Here is a 17242-nt window from a genome sequence, read left to right on the forward strand (position 1 = left end):
AGAGAATGTGATAATATAAGGAAATGTTGATATTACAGTAAGATTTTCTTAGTTTTATTAGTGGGGCAGAGACTTTAAAAGAAAGCATAGGAGCAGAAGTGGCCAGCAGGGGAAATCACAGAATCAGAGGGGTTGGAAGGGACCTCTGGAGATCATATAGTCTAATCGTCCTGCTACTTGACCAAGTCCTGCTTGGAAAGGCAGAGGGTGATGATTCAGGAGTGCTGCTTCAGTGTGTTTGTCTTTAGAACTTCTTTCTGTCTTGGGGAGGAGAGACTGATCACAGCTGTGTGAAATCTGATTTCTTAATGCTGTTTCAAGTAAAGCAAAATAATACTGGTCTCTCCTCTTGTCTGGATGATTGAGAACTTAAATTCCAGGCTTGCAGAAAAGTGATGGTGATCTTGAATCTGTAAGTGATACGCAGCCTTTGTTGTTATTTTTAATGAATTAAAGCAGCACAGAAATCCGCACAGGCAAATGTTTGGTCCTGCTGTACCTCAGTGCAGTAATTATAATGCAGAAACAGCTGATAGTCACGTCTCCAGCCCTGCACAGCGTTATGACTTGCTACCTACATTCCATGTTTAGCTTTGAGCGATCAGATGGTGCAAGCAATGTGAGCTAGCAGCGCTTGAGGACACGCAGCCAGGCAGCATGTCCTTGCTCTGTGCAGCTTTGGTTTCTTTTCTCTACTTCTGTCCCATTCCATCCCCTTAAGGTGATGCACTGTGCAGTAAAGGCCACTCTCTGGAGTCGGTCAGCTGCCAGTGTGGGAGCACGTGTGCCATTCCCACTGAGCTGCAGGTTAAGTCCAAGGCTCCAAGGTTTGTAAATATTTTTTCTAAAGTAACTGAGAACTCCAGGTGAGCTGTTTGCCCTGCTTTACCATTCTGTAGCTCTGGTTGAGACATGTAGTGGTACATAGTGGCAGACTGTTCCAGCATTGTTGCTGACGTAGCTTAATGAATCATGAGCTGTTTTTTTGGGGGGATAGCTTTGTGCATGGGGACAGGGTCCTTTACAGCTGCTTGTGAACCAACAAAAAATGTGGAAAATGCACTTTAAATCAGCCCTGAGAACTCTGGGGGAGGCTGAGGGTGGAGATATTCTGGAGTTTTGTTTGCTTTGTGCTTAGTGCTGCACAAAAGGTACACCCAGTCCTTGATCTGGGAGAGATTGGATAGACAAGCAGTAAAATGACTGACAGACTGCTCAGGACTGCTCTTGCTCTCTTGCTCCCCTCTTCCGGGGATGCCGTGGAAGAGATGCAGTGCAGAACATTTTAATTGTGGTAGTATATTTACCTGAGCTGAACTTCAGGTAGGATTTTAAATGGGTAAGAGATGTTCTCTATGCCAGAAGGACTGCAAATGAGCTCTGAGCTGGAGGGAAGGAAGCGAAGGGAAGCAGGAGGAGGGACTCTGCAGATGGAACTGGCTGAGAGTTTGTTCCACGACATCTTTTCATCTTTCGCTGGTACTGCAGCTCCACAGGAGTAGAGTTACAGACAACATTCTTGCTCAGGTCTCTCATCCCGCACTCAAATAGAGGGTGTAATTTGATGATGCTTCAGCTACCCTGTTCGAAGGCTGATGGTGAAATATGTTTGCGTGCACGTATAGAGAAGCACAAAAAACAAATGCCACAAGTCTATGACTGATTCCACAGTCCCAGATCACTGCTAGGCCTGAGGGAAAAGGGTGCAGCGGGAGCTGAGGGGTTAAGCAGGGACTGGCTGTCCGTCCTTCTGAATGACAGCCGTGGCTTACATCAGGTTAAGTCAGTCTGTGCTCTGCAGACTGAGGCAAAGCAGAATGGATTAAAAACTGTTTTCCGTATCTAGCCTTGAGATTCCTTGCAGCTGTAGTTCTAAATCAGCTTGAGGGGGGACATGTATCACTGCATCACAGGAGCAAGATGGAGTGTGAGAGGCATCTTCTTCCAGGACAGTTTTGGCAGTCAGCACTGGCTAAAGTTTTCCTTACTAGCGTGTCTGTATCCACAAGTTCCACGAGTTTATTTTAGCCTGGGTTTGCCTGCCATCCTTTTCCCCTGGTATGGGCTGGGGAGCAGCACGGGCCTGCTGGGCCACATGGCAGCCACCTTATGCTCTGCCGGGCTGGCTGGCACAGGGCTTCTTGTTCAGCCAAGGTTATCTTACTGCTGACCTTGTAGCAGAGCTCAGCCTTTCTGTGGCATGGTAATTGTGAACATGAGGGACTTCAAAAGAGTCTGCACAGACTGATTCTTTCTTGCTTTTGTAAAAGCTGCAGTTTATTTGCATCCCTACTCTGAAGTAAGAAAGACAGCAATACGGTGTTTTGTTCACAAATTCTGAGGAGGTCCCATCTAAAATCCACTGTGGAGACTTCCTAACCTCGGCATGACAGGAGGCTGCCATGCCACAGCTCGCCTTAAAAGTCCTCTTTTGGTCCTGTACCTTGTCGGCTGTTTGCTTACAGGGCTCTGATAGCTTGCCGTAAGTGATACATGGCATCTGATTTCTTCTAGCTGCCGACTTTCATGCTGGAATGTCTTTGCCTTGGTTGTAATTGGTTCAGTTTACTGAACTAAATATGTTTGCGTGCTTTTGGGATGAAGAGGGACTTCTTTGCGCTGTGTAACAGAATGAAGCGTGGGGATTAACTGGGGGGAGAGGGAGGAGTTGTGTGGGTTTTCTTTTTTTCCTGGAGGCATCAGGCTCCTCCTGTCGCAAGGGAGAGCATAGTACATCGAACCTAAAGACCTTTAAAGTACATGCTGAAATGGATGCTGGGAAGATACAGTACAGCGCTTGGGCACAACTCCAAGGCTCTCAAGGCAAGTAATATTTAAACAAGCTGAACAGCCCCTTTAGGCAAGCAGCAGGAAATCCAGCGCTGAGCTTTGTGTTGTTGCATGGTCAGCAGAAGATAAAAGCTCAGGCTATGCAGCTGGAGTTCCCTCCTATCACTGGATGGCAAACTGTTAAGAAAAGATAAAAGGGCAGAAACGAACAGGGGGTCGTCTTATTGGAAAGCGTTCCTTCATATTTTAAGCTGTCAAAGCACTTTGAAATGTGCTGTGCCTGACGTAAGTCAGAACTTACTCTGTCACTGGCAGTGGCAGTGTGTGCTGGAGCTTCTACATCAGCTGGCAGGCGAAAGGTGAATTCGGCCCTCGGCTTTGCCGGAGATAAATGTTCAACGTGGGCAGGATGGTGATACACGTAGGTATCCCACAGCCCTTCCAGGTCTCTCTTTTGGCAGCTTACCCTCGACTGGGCACAGTTTTAACAATGAGGAAAACAAATTTAACTGAATGAGATTACTATTTCAAGTCTTCTAATCACTATTTACTGTATTCCTCCCCTCCATCCCTCCTCCTTTTTTCCTGCATCACGGCACTAGTGTCTTGGGAAAGAAAATGCTTCAGAGCATTTGTTACCAATTTAGCAGCAAGTACGTGCTCAAATTTGGGATTTCTGAGATCTTTGTGTGCCATATGTAGGCAAAGCGTAATCTTTGCAAGTTCCAGTAGAAAGGAGCAAACACAAATTTGCTTTTCTTCAGATAGTGTTTCTTTAATCTGGTGAGACTTACATTTGCGCAGCCTTTTTGTTTGGGTAGGACAGTTAACTGTCCTCCCTGGGGTTGCTAATTGCTTATCATGGAGTAATCGGTCTCTTGGGTATATGAAGAGATGAAACACTGCCAAGATGGAGCCCCTGACTTCCCCCAGAGGTCTGATAACCCTCTCAACTACTGAACCCTTGTGGGAGCTTGCTTACTTTAAAAACCTTGCTATTTCAAATTATCCCTGTTTTAGCATGTTTAAGAAGTTTAATAGGGGGTGTATTTACTGAGGAACCTCTGAACTTGTCAGCTTCCATATTCTTTAATGTCGGATCTGTATTGAATAATGTTTTGAGTTCATTGTGAAATATGCTGAACACGTTGCTGCTCCTTCTGTTTCAAAAAGTGGCTACCTCCATAGCCTCCGTGTCGTGCAAGACCCTAACAGATGAGGGAAGGCCCCTTTCTGTCTTCAGCTGTCAGTAAGTCGGGCTGGCGAAATCTTCTGGCTTCAAAAACCCTCTTTGAAGTTCAGATGAACAAACAAGCGAAACAAATCTGGTGACTGTCTTCTAGTTTTTGGTAGAATTATACCTCCACATTACCATGTGTGAAATGAGTGGGTAGGCTGAGAAACGTTTTTCACCTTACAGTGAAAAATTATTTATTTAACCGGCGGTTTTGTTTGGTTTCTCCTTTAGCTGCTTGTTTAAACCCATTAAAATACACACTTGTCTTCTCCACAGGTGAAAGTGGTATTAATTCCTTGAATTCTTCCCCTGTACCTCTTTATATGTAATATTTGAGCTCCTGGATGCTTATGAAACTTTGTGAAAAGCAATGATGCCTGAACTGGAGAAGAAAAATAGCTCTTGTAGTTTAGTATCTGAGGGGAAAGTGTGAATTGAAATTTTTCTGCCATAGAGATGTTCTTTGTCCCTTGCTTTTGCGCAGAATTAACATCTATTATGTATGAAGTTTGGGGGGACTTTGGGTAGAAACACATTTTGTGCCTTTAAGGAGTTGCATCCTATTCAGAGAACCACATCTGATGACTTTTTCTTCTTTTGTGTCTCTCTTAAAACTCTGTTGGTATTGTTCACCTCTTGTTGTGGAGTAGATCCTAAGTGACCTCAACAGAATTAGTGCAGGAGTACATGCGGGCTCAACAAGTGATGCCTCCTATTTTATGATGTAGGCCCACCATGTCAGGGGTGGATGTTGGTTGATATGGCAGTAGAGACTAAACCTTCCCACCAGTATTTCATTATGTGTTGTTGCTGTGGGACAGATGGCAGCAGAAGGGCAGGCTGACAAAATGGCGTCTGACATGGAGGCATGTATGAAGCAAAGGTGTGCCATTGGATTCCTCCATGTGGAAAAAAATGGCATCCATTGACATTCATTGATGTTTGCTGAATGTTGATGGAGACCAAACAGTGGGATTGAGCAGAGTGAGGCAGTGAGTGGTGTTTCTGCAGTGGTGGCGGAGACAGTCACCTCCACTGGTGCAAATGCTGGGTCTTGTTCATCACTGGTGAAAGCACAGTGGTAATGGTGGTGAGTGTGTTGAAACATAGGGTTTTGTAGCTGAGAATCTGCTCTATCCAGCAGTGTTATTGTACTCTTTATCTTGGTTGTAGTGTATGTGGAAAGACATAGGAGGCATTACTTTTGGTGCAACATATTACCACAATATGAATTGGCTTGAAACTGTAAAGCAAGGTGATTTTGTTCTTGGAATTAAAAGAGGATGGCTGTGTGGGTGGGTACGTATGTATACATATGACTGAGAAGATGTTCACATGGGAACATCCCTCATGAAAGTAAGTATGAATTTCAGTATCATGAGTCCTACTGTGATCCTTTAATGTTGCTTCGCTGTGCGTGTGTATCTGAAAGAGATGAGTCAAGGTTCCTCTTAGCAAACTCTTGCTATCCTGCTGCAGAAGCTGAGATGGCTGTGAGTGGATACACAGGTCACTTGATCTGTTCTGTGTGTGTGAGCTCGGTTGTTTTGGAGTCTGCCAGGAGTTGGACTCCATAGTCCTTATGGGTCCCTTCCAACTGGGGGCAGCCTATGATTCTGTGTTTCTCTATGTGGTTAACGCTTGCAACTACGACTCAGTCCAGTTGAACATAATTTGTACTACTTTGTTTCAGATTAGTGTTTTGGGGTGTGCGTTGTTATCTGTCAGAGGGACTGAGCAGAAGGAAGTGAACTGCCCTTTTCATACATGAGTTGTGGAAAGAATTGTGTGTATCATCTGTTTGGTGGCAATGTGTGAAGTAGTGGAACTGTTCTTTTGGAAGACGAGGATGCTTTTGGACCAGCAGCAGACATTTTTGGCTGGAGGAACAACATCTTGAAACCTCACTTACTGAAGAAACCTGTTCACATTTTGGTCTGTTTTCTTTTTATTTTATTATTTTTTTTCTCCCCTCCGCTTTCCTGAAATAAACTTCCTGCAATTCTTTGCGGCGTGCAGGTGTCCAGACTCCCCTTTACTCACAGTGACTTGTACAGCCTGCCAGACAGCTGAGGGCTGCACCTAAAATCCTGCTGATGGGGCCGTGCACTGTGGTGGTCTTGATGGAGTTACACTGGGTACCTTTTACACCTACAGGCTGCAGCATCTCCCTTTGTCTGAACAACTGAGAATTGCATTCCAGGAGCCTGCATGTGGGTAGGACTGCCCATAATAGAAAAAAAGAAGGCTGCAGAGGCTGTAAGCTGCTTGCCTAATCCCTATGCCTGTTGTGCTGAGGAGCTTCAGGACTGTACTGTGTGGATCTGGAGGCTTGTCACAGAGCAGAGGGTTGGTCTTGCCAGTATTTGCAGTTATTAACATTAGTGGATGTTTGTTCGTTTTCCATGTTATTTTTTGTTTGAGCATATAAGAGGATTGTGGCCTTGCCACCAAAATGCTCATGTTCAGGGAACTTATGACTGTTCCCTTTGACAAGCTTTGAAGATCAGCAGGCATTTCCTCACAGTTTACTGCATTGTTGGAGGAGCCCACTCCTGCACAAGTCTTCAGGCCCATCCGCCTGACCATGGGCATTCCTCACCCCACCAGCACATGGATTATGCTGTTTGCAGACTGTCTAAGCTCCACGATGACCTCCGTGGATTCCTCATGAGCTTTTGCAAGGCCGGGCCTGTGTACTTTGTAAAATCCTTTTGAAATGCCTCCTAGGCTTTTAAAGTCCCAGAGCAAAAACTATGTGGCAAGGAACGTAGAAGATCAGGCAGCTGGATATGGTTGTGGATGAAGGGGATTTGTGTTTGTGTGAGTGCAGGCAGTTCTTGGTTTAGAATGCATCTTTTTCAGGTCAGATGGAGAGAGGTCTTTTCTGAAGAAGCTTCTTCTGCTCATCTGGTAAAGGAAAGAAATTGCAGAACTGGATTCCCGTGCTCTTTTTTTAGCATGTGTGTAGCAGTCTATGAAAATTAAGAGATGCTGTTTCGTTTTGTCAGTGTGCAGGAAACACCTCCCACAGGTTAGTTTCAGTGTGTTTACTTCAAAATAGAAAGAGAGCTCACAGCGAAGAGCACTATTGACAAGTAGCATTGTTGTTTAAAATTCCCCTGGTGGCTCGCCTGTGTGGGTCTCAGCTTGGAGATGCTTTGCCCGCTTGCCAGAGCAATCTACCGCTGTAATTAATTTACCTAATGCAAACAAAAAACAAACAGTGACTTTCAGAATGCAGAGCTCTCCAAACAATGCTGAAGCAAGGCTGCCTGCCCAGCTGCTGTAAGCACATGCGAGTGCTCACAAGGCTGTTCATTAGCAATGGGGGGGAGACATTCTTCTCAAGGCTGGGCTCTTCCTTCACCATGAGAAAGTGATAAACTCCACTTTGAGAGATTTGTGGTACTCTGGTGCCTATGGCAAATATCTGATTAGAATCCTCCAGGTAAAAATGAACAGCTGGCTTGTATCTTTTAGTTCTGGCTCAGGATGATGGGAGAATGGCAATTGACGGTCATCTAAATTGAATATCACGTGGTGACATGGGTGGTGCATATCTGTTTCTGGTCATTAACAGACTGTAGGAGGTGGTTGACTTGAAGCCTCTTGTGCCTTGTGTGGTAAAAGGCAGGAGTGTGGCTTTGGCTTGTGGGTCTGTGTGAGGTCTGCCTGGTGTGGAGATAGAAGTATGAAGCAGCACTGCAGGTTATCTCGCTTACAAAAAGCTGTGTAGCTGCTTTGGATGTTGTACTGGAGGTTGGCATTAAAAATGCTTTCTGAGTTGGACAGAAGATTGAGGGCTGCACAGAATATTTCTGAATCTCTTTGCTCCAGCACTTCTCTCTTTCTTCCCTGTGACAGGAGGTTCCCCCTCCTAAAACATCAAGCTAAAACACTCTAAAAATCCCTTTCAGTGCATGTGTTTCTGAACATTTTAAATTGACTTATAAATGGACTTATAAATGTATTGTTTATTTGTTTGGAGAGTGTGATAGAGGGAATAGTTCCTGTGCTGACCAGAAACAGAAGACGGGAAGATAAGGATGTTAACAAGGTGGAGTAAGAAAAGGAGGTGTTTGTTTAGAAGAAGCCTGGTCTCCAAAGCCTGTGGAGCAGTGGAACCCTGCTGATAACACAGATGAAATAGTCTGCCTCTTTCCTAACTTGAGAGGAGCGGAGCTTTGTAATAAATGGCTGCCATGTGGCAGCTGTCTCCCAGCTTCGTGAGCCTGGCAGTAGTTAATCCTGTCAGCAAGTCATGCTCCCTGGAAAAGAGCAGCGAGGAGAGCTGCAGACTCTTGAATCATTCCCTCTGCAAAACATTTGCATGTTGAATCCCTCTCTGCTTAACTTGGTGGAGGCTCTCATCTTTAAGTAGCGCTAGAGTACAGCTGTCTTGGCTTTTAAATGTTAGAGACGCATTGAGATCTTTATTTTTCCCTCTGAAAAAAGAAAAAGCCATTTTGGTTTTGGAGGATGTGTGTTCCTGGGTATAAAATATGCTGTTTTGTAAAGAAGAGTTGTTGTGTGTTGGTATTGCCATGTGGTAAGAAGTTATAGGCTGAGCATCTGAGGTTGTGATTATCCTTCAGGGCTTGTGGCTTTAAAATATTAAGACATTTGGAAATGAGTTTTAAGCACTGTAATTTCAGTCTTTGCGCATAGCATTGCTGCAGTACCCTGTGAGATGTGTTGTGCTTTGTAATGCTGCCTGGTAAAAGGTGCTGCACAGAGCACACTGCTATCACCCGTAAAGGATGCTTTCACTTGAGGCTCCACAGGGAGCAAACGGGTGCTGTCCCCTTTAGTGGGTGAAGCCCTGTTTAAACACATCCCTGAAGGAAAAGGGTCACAAGCAGCTCACCACGCAAGATGCAGGGCACTAGCACAGGAGATTTTCTACGTCTTCCTCTGCGTGATTCATCCTGCCTCTCAGTAATCCCTTCCAAACCTGTCCTGCTGCACACATGCGGCTCCAGCTATGTGTGAAAAACAAGCATGAGGCAGCAAAACGCTCGCTCTTTTCTCCCACCCCGTCCTCCAGAGATTTGCCTGGGACCCTTGCCTGCATCCTTGGGCCTGGGGCTACTTTGGGCCAAGCTGTGGGGTTGCAGGCCCCCCTCCTGACCCAACAGCTGCAGGCACCGATTGCCAGCGAGCGGCACAGCCGCATAGCTTCGTGGCTTTTCTTCCTCTCGCCGCTGCTGTTTCTTCTTGTTTCCACAAAGCCGCGAGGAGGAACAACCAGACTGATTGTCTCCCCTCCGGGTGGGTGCCTGGGCATCTGCACGGCCAGTTGGTAAGGCACAGAAGCCCCTGTTTTTTAATGTGACACCGGGGGCTATTGATTGCAGGCTCGAGCTGTGCTGCTGCTGCACAGATGCTTGCTGTTGGCCCACCTTAAAAGGACAAGACATCCCGTGGTTCAAACAGGCTGTATATTGCTGGGGATGCCAGCATCTCCCAGCAGAGCCGAGTGTCCCGTTTCACCCTGAATCCTGCAGCGTTTTCTTCTCCAGAGCTGAAGGGAGCTGCAGCTTGCCTTGGCTGGAGAGGAGGTGGCTTTTCTTCTCTCTTACACTGAAGCTCTTTCTGTCTGGTTCTCCCAAGTGCAATTTGTCTATCTCTCCCCTCAGGCTCTGCGACAAGCACCCTGTTACCTCAGCACAGTCCTTGCTTGCTTAGCCATCTAGGTTGGTGGCACATCAATGGATAGCCATTCTTTCTTCCCCTTCTTTTCTTTCCTCCAAGGTATTAAATTCACTAGGTTTGTGGTTCTACCCTTTGGCACAAGGCAAAAAAAAAAAAAAATTGAAAGAAGCCACAGGGCTTTCTACTTGCTACATTTGAGATTGTTTCCTCTCTTTACCTTCCTTGCCCTTCCAAGGCAGCAGCAGCAGTAAGGTTTTGTATCCCTTAGAGTAGCAGGGGGGGCTCAGGCCCACCTCCCACCTCAGCAGGAAGCCTTCAGGGCCAGACATGGCAGCCCCTGGCTCTGAGGAACGTGGTCCCAGACTCCCAGGCTGTCCTGCACCATGTTCCACAGTGTCTGCTCACACAGCAGGATGTGGGCCAGCCCCAGCCTGAGCAAGAGCCTAGGCAGTCAGGCTTGGGGAAGGCCCATCCATCTGGGGAGAGACCCCCGCGCCCTGTCTTGAGACATGCCACTGTCCCATAGCCTGCCAGCCCAGGGGGATGCAGAGAGACTTTCTCGGGTCGCCACTTCATCTAAGGCAAATAAACCGGTGTCGAAGCCAAGAAACACATCAACTTCCTGGAACTCTGCGAGCTGTCCACACAGCTGTCCTAGCTTGCCGAACACATGCAAAGCAGAGCTTATAAGGACAGACAGTATTGCTTTTGTATCCCTCCTCAGCACGCGGGGAGGGAGCAGGGGCAGGGCATACTGGGTGATGCCGAAGGTCTGTCTTGTCCAATGTGCTTCCTTTGCCACAGTGAGCTGGGGGAGCTGGACAGCCTCCCCAGTGGCCTCCTGCACCCCAATGGCTGCATGGAGAGCTGACAAGATGAGGATGGAGGGGAGTTTGTGTGTGGAAGGAGTGGAAGGATGCATGCTAACAACTTTTGGCTTTTGCTTTGCTGTTTTCCTGACTTCGTTTTTTTTTTGTGCATGTCCAAAATCAGCTCTTGTGGCTCCAGGTTTGTTAAACTGTCTCAAAATCTCAGTATTCCTTTTTGTCTGAGCACGTTCTCAAGGCTGACTGCAGTTTGGTGACAAAGGCTTCCTGGAAGGCCAGGTGCTAACCCACAAGCTGATAGAGAGGGTGAGGATGAGGAACAGCTTTTAGATAGATCTTTGATGCAAGGAAAGAGGAATAAGACATTAGAAGAGCTCAGAATTCATCAGGAGCAGGTCAATTGTGTGATGTTGCCATGCTAGGCACGGTGTTGCTGAGCAGGAATTCAGTGTGGGCTTGGACCAGACCCTCGGATGTGCAAAGTGTGGTGGCAGAGAATAAAGCTTTCCCATCAGGGGATGAGGCTGTCACATTTTAGTTTCGCTCTCAGCAGTGCAGCAGCGTGTGCTTTGCTTCTCCTTTCTAGCCTAGCAAGACCACAGGCTGCTGCATGTCGTGCCATCCCCACTGCATGCAAGAGCAGATGGGAGTGTGCTTGCTCTTTAAGTTAGCAAACTGCAGGGTCAGGAAGACAGGTATGAATGCATCTTATACAAAAGCTGCCCGTTTTTTCCCTGTGTTGCTGTAAACCCATTGAACAATGCAGGAAAATTCCATCCAGGAAGCCCCTACTTTTCCAGCACAGCGTCTCACTGTTGCATTAGTACAGCTTCCTCATTTTCCCTGTGACTTATCAGCATCGTACCAGGGCATCGTGCTGATTCAGAGCTGTAGTTTGCTTAAAGCAGTAGCAAAGTTCAAATTCCGGTATGTTTTGTGGAGAGATGCTTCTGGTCATCCAAGCCAAGGTCCTGAGCACCGCTAATGGTCCATAGATCATGAGAATGCAGATTACAAAACTTAGAGAAAAACCGAATGCACCCACACGTCTTGTCATGCGTGCAAGGGGATCAAACTGAAGAAGTAAAGGTCTCTGAATATTCAAAATTCAGGCTGTTAGGTGTGGTGGCAACAGTGTACAAAATAATCCATAAATATGGAGGTCTTCTTGCTCTTATTTGCCCTGCCCCTAAAATGGGTGGTGCTCCTCAGCCCCGCTTCAACCCCTAGAGATCACCACAAGATGAGCTGTCTGCCTTTTAGTACCCAGAAAGTGCGTGTCCTGAGGTGTTGTTCCTTTGGTTTGGTGTCTTTGAGGTTTCGTTTGTTGTTGGGTTGTTTGTTTTGTTGTTTTTGTTTTTAACCCCAGAGGAGAATTCGAGTTAGAGGTACAAGTTCAAAAGCTTTGGGGTAATATCCTTACAGTGCCTGTCTTGTTCTGAATCCTAAGCAAATAACTGACCACCAACCTACTCCCATGCTACTGTTTTTTTCTTTATGCTTGTCTTCCTTTCCCCATAGGCTGCTCTGTACTGGTGCTCCAGCAGTGGTGACAGTGAGGTGATGCTGCCAGTATATTTCTCTACCGCTGGGGTGCCGAGTCAGCACCAACACTTCAGTAGCAAGGGCACAGTTGGTATTAAAAAGGTCAGTTGGGAAGACTTTTTTCTCTCGGTTTTCCTTTGCCTTGAGGCAGCGGCTTTCAATAGCGTTAACCCCTTTTTCTTCCCACACAACACATTTTTCATCCTCTTTTCCTTCCTGCCAGCTTTGAAGCCAAATCGCATTCAGAAAGTAGTTTGGGTGGCTGTGTACATCTCTTGGGGTGGGAGTGAGCTTTTGTGCTTGGGAAGGAAATCTGCTCCTCTGGTGGGAGCTCAGTGCAAGACCAGTGCATCAGATACCTTTCTGAAAGTGATGTAGTGATTCTTAGGTATTATAATCTCAAGGGTAAACCATAAACTTCTGTTTATTCAAATGCGGCCCCTCTCTTTGAAGTTGTGTTGGTGTCTAAATTTGTATACTAGGAAGGTCTGGCCTTCATTTAAATGATCATTGGAATATTTCTTTTTTCTACCACTGAGAAGACAAAAACAAAACAAAACAAAAAGCAGTGGGAAAGCCATGAGTTAAGATAATAGCGTTGCTAAGATGGAAATGATGAAGAAGGTCCAGGATTCCTGTTTGGGCCTCACAGGAAAGCGTGGTTTGAGATGCATGTGTGTGGGGGGTGCATTCCTAAAGCCATCATTTGTTTCCCCTGTTTCTACTCCTCCCACCGTGTTCTGTGCTGCGTACGATGGCGTGTTTAATGAAACCAATAAAGGTACTTGGCTGAGAGTGTTAATCTTTCCCTGCTCCAATTAGTGCGTGGCTTCCAATTTAACATTGATGTGAACCTTTTTTTTTTTTTTAAGGCAGAACAATGAGCAGCTTTGTGCTACACACCAGGTTTTCACCCTCCTTGCCTGTATTGTGTGTTTCTTCCTACCTATTCCAAAGGGAGAGCTCCTGTGCAGAGACAGGGGAGCAGACTGGAGCAGGGACTTGTACCAGCTCCATGTTAGTGCGGCTGCCTCTCAATGGCAAGTCAAGTGATCGTGACTCTGAAGGCTTATCATCTCTTCTCCTTTCTTCTTCCTTCCCCCGTGGCCCGTGCTGGCCTGTGTTCTTTTTTTTTTGTGTGCTTCATCTGTGATGCTCGTCCCCAGAAGGAGAAACAGCTGTAACAGTTGAGAGTGGTCTTTAAAGAAAAAAATTAAATATAAACAAATCCACATAAGCAGAGGGGGGAAGTAGCTGCTGATGGACTCAGCTTTAGCATACAGTGGAGTCACACTTTATCCCAGAGGAGGAAGTAGGTCTAGCAAGTGTCTTCCTGTACAGACTGAATGGGAAGCAACAAGGCTTTTTTCATGCTTTTTTTTTTTTTCCGAGCCCGCTGTTTCTCAGCAGCTCTCCTGTTATGTGAGGCTTCAGGGTGGGCCTCCAGCACAAGGAGGAGCTGAAGGCCCTGCAGCCTTCTGTGTGGGATTGCAGCTGCCCAGGTTCATGGCTTCAGAAACAACACCAAGCGGAGGGAGCTGGGTCCCTTTCTGTAGCCATGGATAGAAGGCTGTTAGGATTTTGTTTTGTTCGTTGCCCCCTCACACGTATACCCTCTGCTTTCATAAGAGGGTGACTGCAATGCTTGGGGAGGGTCTCCAGAATAGATGACTCGAATGCTTGTTTCCAGTTCCCTGTTTCCTAGAGGCTTTGCTCAGATGTTGAATGCAACTTGAGGCCATGCTGTTTGCCAGCCTCTTTCCTGTTTGTCTCTCTTTCCTGGAGGTCTTTGTTCTCTTTTGGGGAAAGGGAGGAAGGAGGCTTCATCGGTGTGACCTCCAAGCTGTGGCGTTTAGAGTCCTGAGGGCAGGACCACAGGGCACCCCTGCCCATCACTGGGATCTCATAGGTGCTGTGGAAAAAAACATTTCCTCATTCTCAGTGATGCATTTATTAAATAAATAAAAGAAAAAAAGAAAAAGAAAAAAAAAAGCTGCAAGAGAAACCTCTCCGTATTCTCTTGCCTGAAGGCTTTCTGCCATGGGTTTTCCCACAGGAAGGAGTGATTTGGCCCAGTATCCTTATTGTTTCTATATCCTCTTGCAAATAGAAAGTTATGCCTCTGAAATCAGTGTGTCCTGCTCATGTGGTTATCTTTGTTTAAGTGGTGCGTTTTTGCTTCATGCAAAGAAAATGGAAAATACATCTGTGAATAAAATACATATGCAACAATTATCTTATTTTTGCAGAACCTGAATTTCGGTCTTTCAACTGCTTAAAATTAAGAAATGCTGAATCTTCAGAGTTACACTATAGAGTAACTTTTTCCAGGACATAATGGTGGTAACATTAATGTTAGAGGTATTGACTGAAAGAGAAAAGGTTAAGTCTACTTCAGAAGGAGCTGTTTTTTGTTGACGTGTTTGTTTGCTTGTTTTTAAGTAGTAAAGCACTTACCTGTTTCAACAGAAGCCCTTCCAAATAATATCAACTGATCATTTTTTTTGGTGGTACTAAGCAGATACAGCAAGCAACTTGCAGGTGACTCCTTAGTACTTGTTCTCTTCAAGCTTAAATCACTTACTTTCTTTTTAAGCACTAATGCGGTAGAAAGAAGTGACTGCGTTGCTCTTAAATGACCTCTTTTAAAGACCCTATTAAATAAGCAGCTTTTATACTTGTTGGAGAAAATACAGAAGGATTGATGCTTGGCCTCTTGAATCAAGCAGTCCCTGCCATCACAGGGAACACTAGCGTTTTGCTTAGCAGAGAAGCATACAGGAGTTACCTTCAAAGAGTTATCTTGAACTGGTTCAGTATAGCATCAAAATAGTTTTGGTTTCTGAAGATGCAGACTGAAAATGGTGTTGATTTTATCTGGAGCCATAGACTGTGACCTCAGTCAAGTCTCACATATGTTTCATCTCTAGACTGTGCTGGCTTGCTGTGTCAAACCACCAGTGTGCTGCTCCTGAGAGAGACTGCAATTTGACTTGGGGAGCTTGAGTCTGCTGCTTTTTCTTGTGTTGAGTGAAACAAGGAACTGCATGACATAAGTCCCTTTGTCAGACTTTTGTTCACTCTAAAATGTCAGTAGTTGGGATGCCATCATTTCTTGTTCGCGTACGCTTTTCAAAAAGCATTTGCAGAAATGTTTTGTGACTGATCTGCATGTTATCCTTGAGAATTTGTTATTTAAAAGAAAGAAACTCCATTAACCATAAATTGAGAGTGATGACCTCTGCTTTCTGAAAAAAAGGAATATCTGTATTAGTTCTGCTGGATGCAATTTGGAAACCTGAGTTGATGAAATGTCCACAGCGTGTTAATTTCCAATATAAGGTTATAAAAGCATATTTCTCCAGTAAAAAGATACTGGTATCTCCAGTGTTATGAATCACCTTTTTTCAGAGGCTATGACCACGAGTGCCACAAAGAGAGAACTCCTCTCTTTGTTAGGTGTTGATGATTCACCTTCACCTCTATCAGCGATGTTCAACTGCGTTGTCATTCTCCAGCCAGAGCAGGAATCCCTCCCAAAACCCCAAAGATAGCACGATAAGGTTGTGGTCTCAGAAAGGGGTGTGGAGAAATTCTGCCAGGTGATATGGTGGTTGCTTGTCTTCTGTCCATCTAAAACCCTTGGGCAGTGGGTGTAAGGAATGTGCCAGATGGCCCCAAAAACCTCAGTAGTCATTTCTGTGCTGCTGGAAGGAAGAAGGTTGCCCTGCATTCATCTGTTGGTGTAAATATTAATCCTCCAAGAAGAGAAATTGAGGCGTGGGATGCTTGTGAGTGGAATTGAATTACTTAGTGAATCTCCAGAAGCAGAATACTCTTCCAAGTTCTTTACTGTATCTCATGACTGTCAGTGGCACGCTGGCTTGCTCAGTCCTTTGTTTCCTCCCCCTTTTTTTTTGTGGTTGAATGCTGGGGACCAAGCTGAGTAAGGGTTTCCTCTCTTTCTTTGCCCAGATTTCACTGCTGGTGGCAGCAGCAGCATCTCCCACTCCTGTGCCAGGGTGCTTCAGGCTACGGGTGCTTTATTGCATTGGCTCCGTTGACTTGCTTCCACCATCAAATCTATGTAGTCATCAGTAGAGCTCTCAAAAAAAAAATGGAGCTTTAGTCTCTGCTAAAACAGCTTCCACCAAAACTTAATCTCTTTCTCTTTTTCCTGTCTCCCTCACATAGTGCTAGAGGGTGCTACTGAAGAAGAGGCTGAAGAGCCTGATGCTACTAAACCTACTACACTAAGTGAGGAGACCAGCAAGCAAGAAGAGAGCCTCAGTCAATCAGGGGATAGCAATGAAGGTAACTGGTCTGACTAGCTCCAAGTGACTCTTTAGTTTTAATTTAGGGCATTGATTAAAGCTTGTAGAAGTATTTCTTACCCAATCCATAACCCTTATCTTTGGGAAGGATATAACCTACACTGAGCAGTGGCATTGGTGCATGCTTTTCTTTTCCTTGTCCCTAGCCTTTATCTGTCTGAAGTATATAAAATTCAGTGAGTAGAAGCATGGGCATATAAATACTCAGCTACCACTGTAGGCTTCCTAACTAAGATTTTCTTGGCTCCAGGTAGCTTGGCACCACATTACTTAGCCTCAGAAAGCACCTGTTTGTTGTGCTCAAACTTATCTTCCTAAGGCAGTATTATACAGAGATGAAATGTTCACAAGAAAACATGTTTCTCTTTGTTCGCCCTCACGTCCTCTTGTGTTAGAATGACTCAAGCACACGAAGCTCCTGTGCTGTCCACCTGAGCTGACAGAGCTGTGGACTTGCAGAGTGTTCCTATTTGGTTGGGAGATTCTTTCTTCGAGGAAGGAATGTTCAGTTTGAAAACATTTTCCTTTTTAACTCCTTAAGGGGAAAGTGGAGGACCTTACCTGTGTGTTTGACAAGCTATGAACAAAACAAGATGGAAGAGTCTGAATCTGAACAGCTTTGCCTTCAGGGCAGCATCAGCCGTGGCTGTAACGTATACTCTATGGACTGATATGAGTGGGTAGAGCAGAATGAAAAAGAAAATTCTATCATTGCCAGCTGTGGCAGTAAAATGTATTTTAGGGGATTTGAAGTTGGATTTTTTTTCCCAGAAGCTTTTTGCTTCTGCAAAGCTGACTTAAGCTATGTAAGAGAGACAGAGAAACTGGTATATTGTGCTACTGATGCCTCA

General features: G+C 45.4%; 1 protein-coding gene across 6 annotated transcripts in view; it reads left to right on the plus strand.

The window, feature by feature from the left end:
* The window catches only part of RREB1 (ras responsive element binding protein 1), a 116242-nt gene that overhangs the window by 37160 nt on the left and 61840 nt on the right, over positions 1-17242 (plus strand). For 4 of the 6 annotated variants that reach the window (XM_015854537.2, XM_015854543.2, XM_015854539.2 and 1 more), the window contains exon 2: positions 16252-16371. In XM_015854537.2, the coding sequence (XP_015710023.1) occupies positions 16252-16371 (120 nt within the window). Of the gene's footprint in view, positions 1-12033; positions 12160-16251; positions 16372-17242 lie in introns of all 6 variants that reach the window. The other 2 variants (XM_015854538.2, XM_015854540.2) reach the window with 1 other exon arrangement.

Source organism: Coturnix japonica, chromosome 2 (genome assembly GCF_001577835.2).
Source record: "Coturnix japonica isolate 7356 chromosome 2, Coturnix japonica 2.1, whole genome shotgun sequence".
Classification (NCBI taxonomy): Eukaryota; Metazoa; Chordata; class Aves; order Galliformes; family Phasianidae; genus Coturnix; species Coturnix japonica.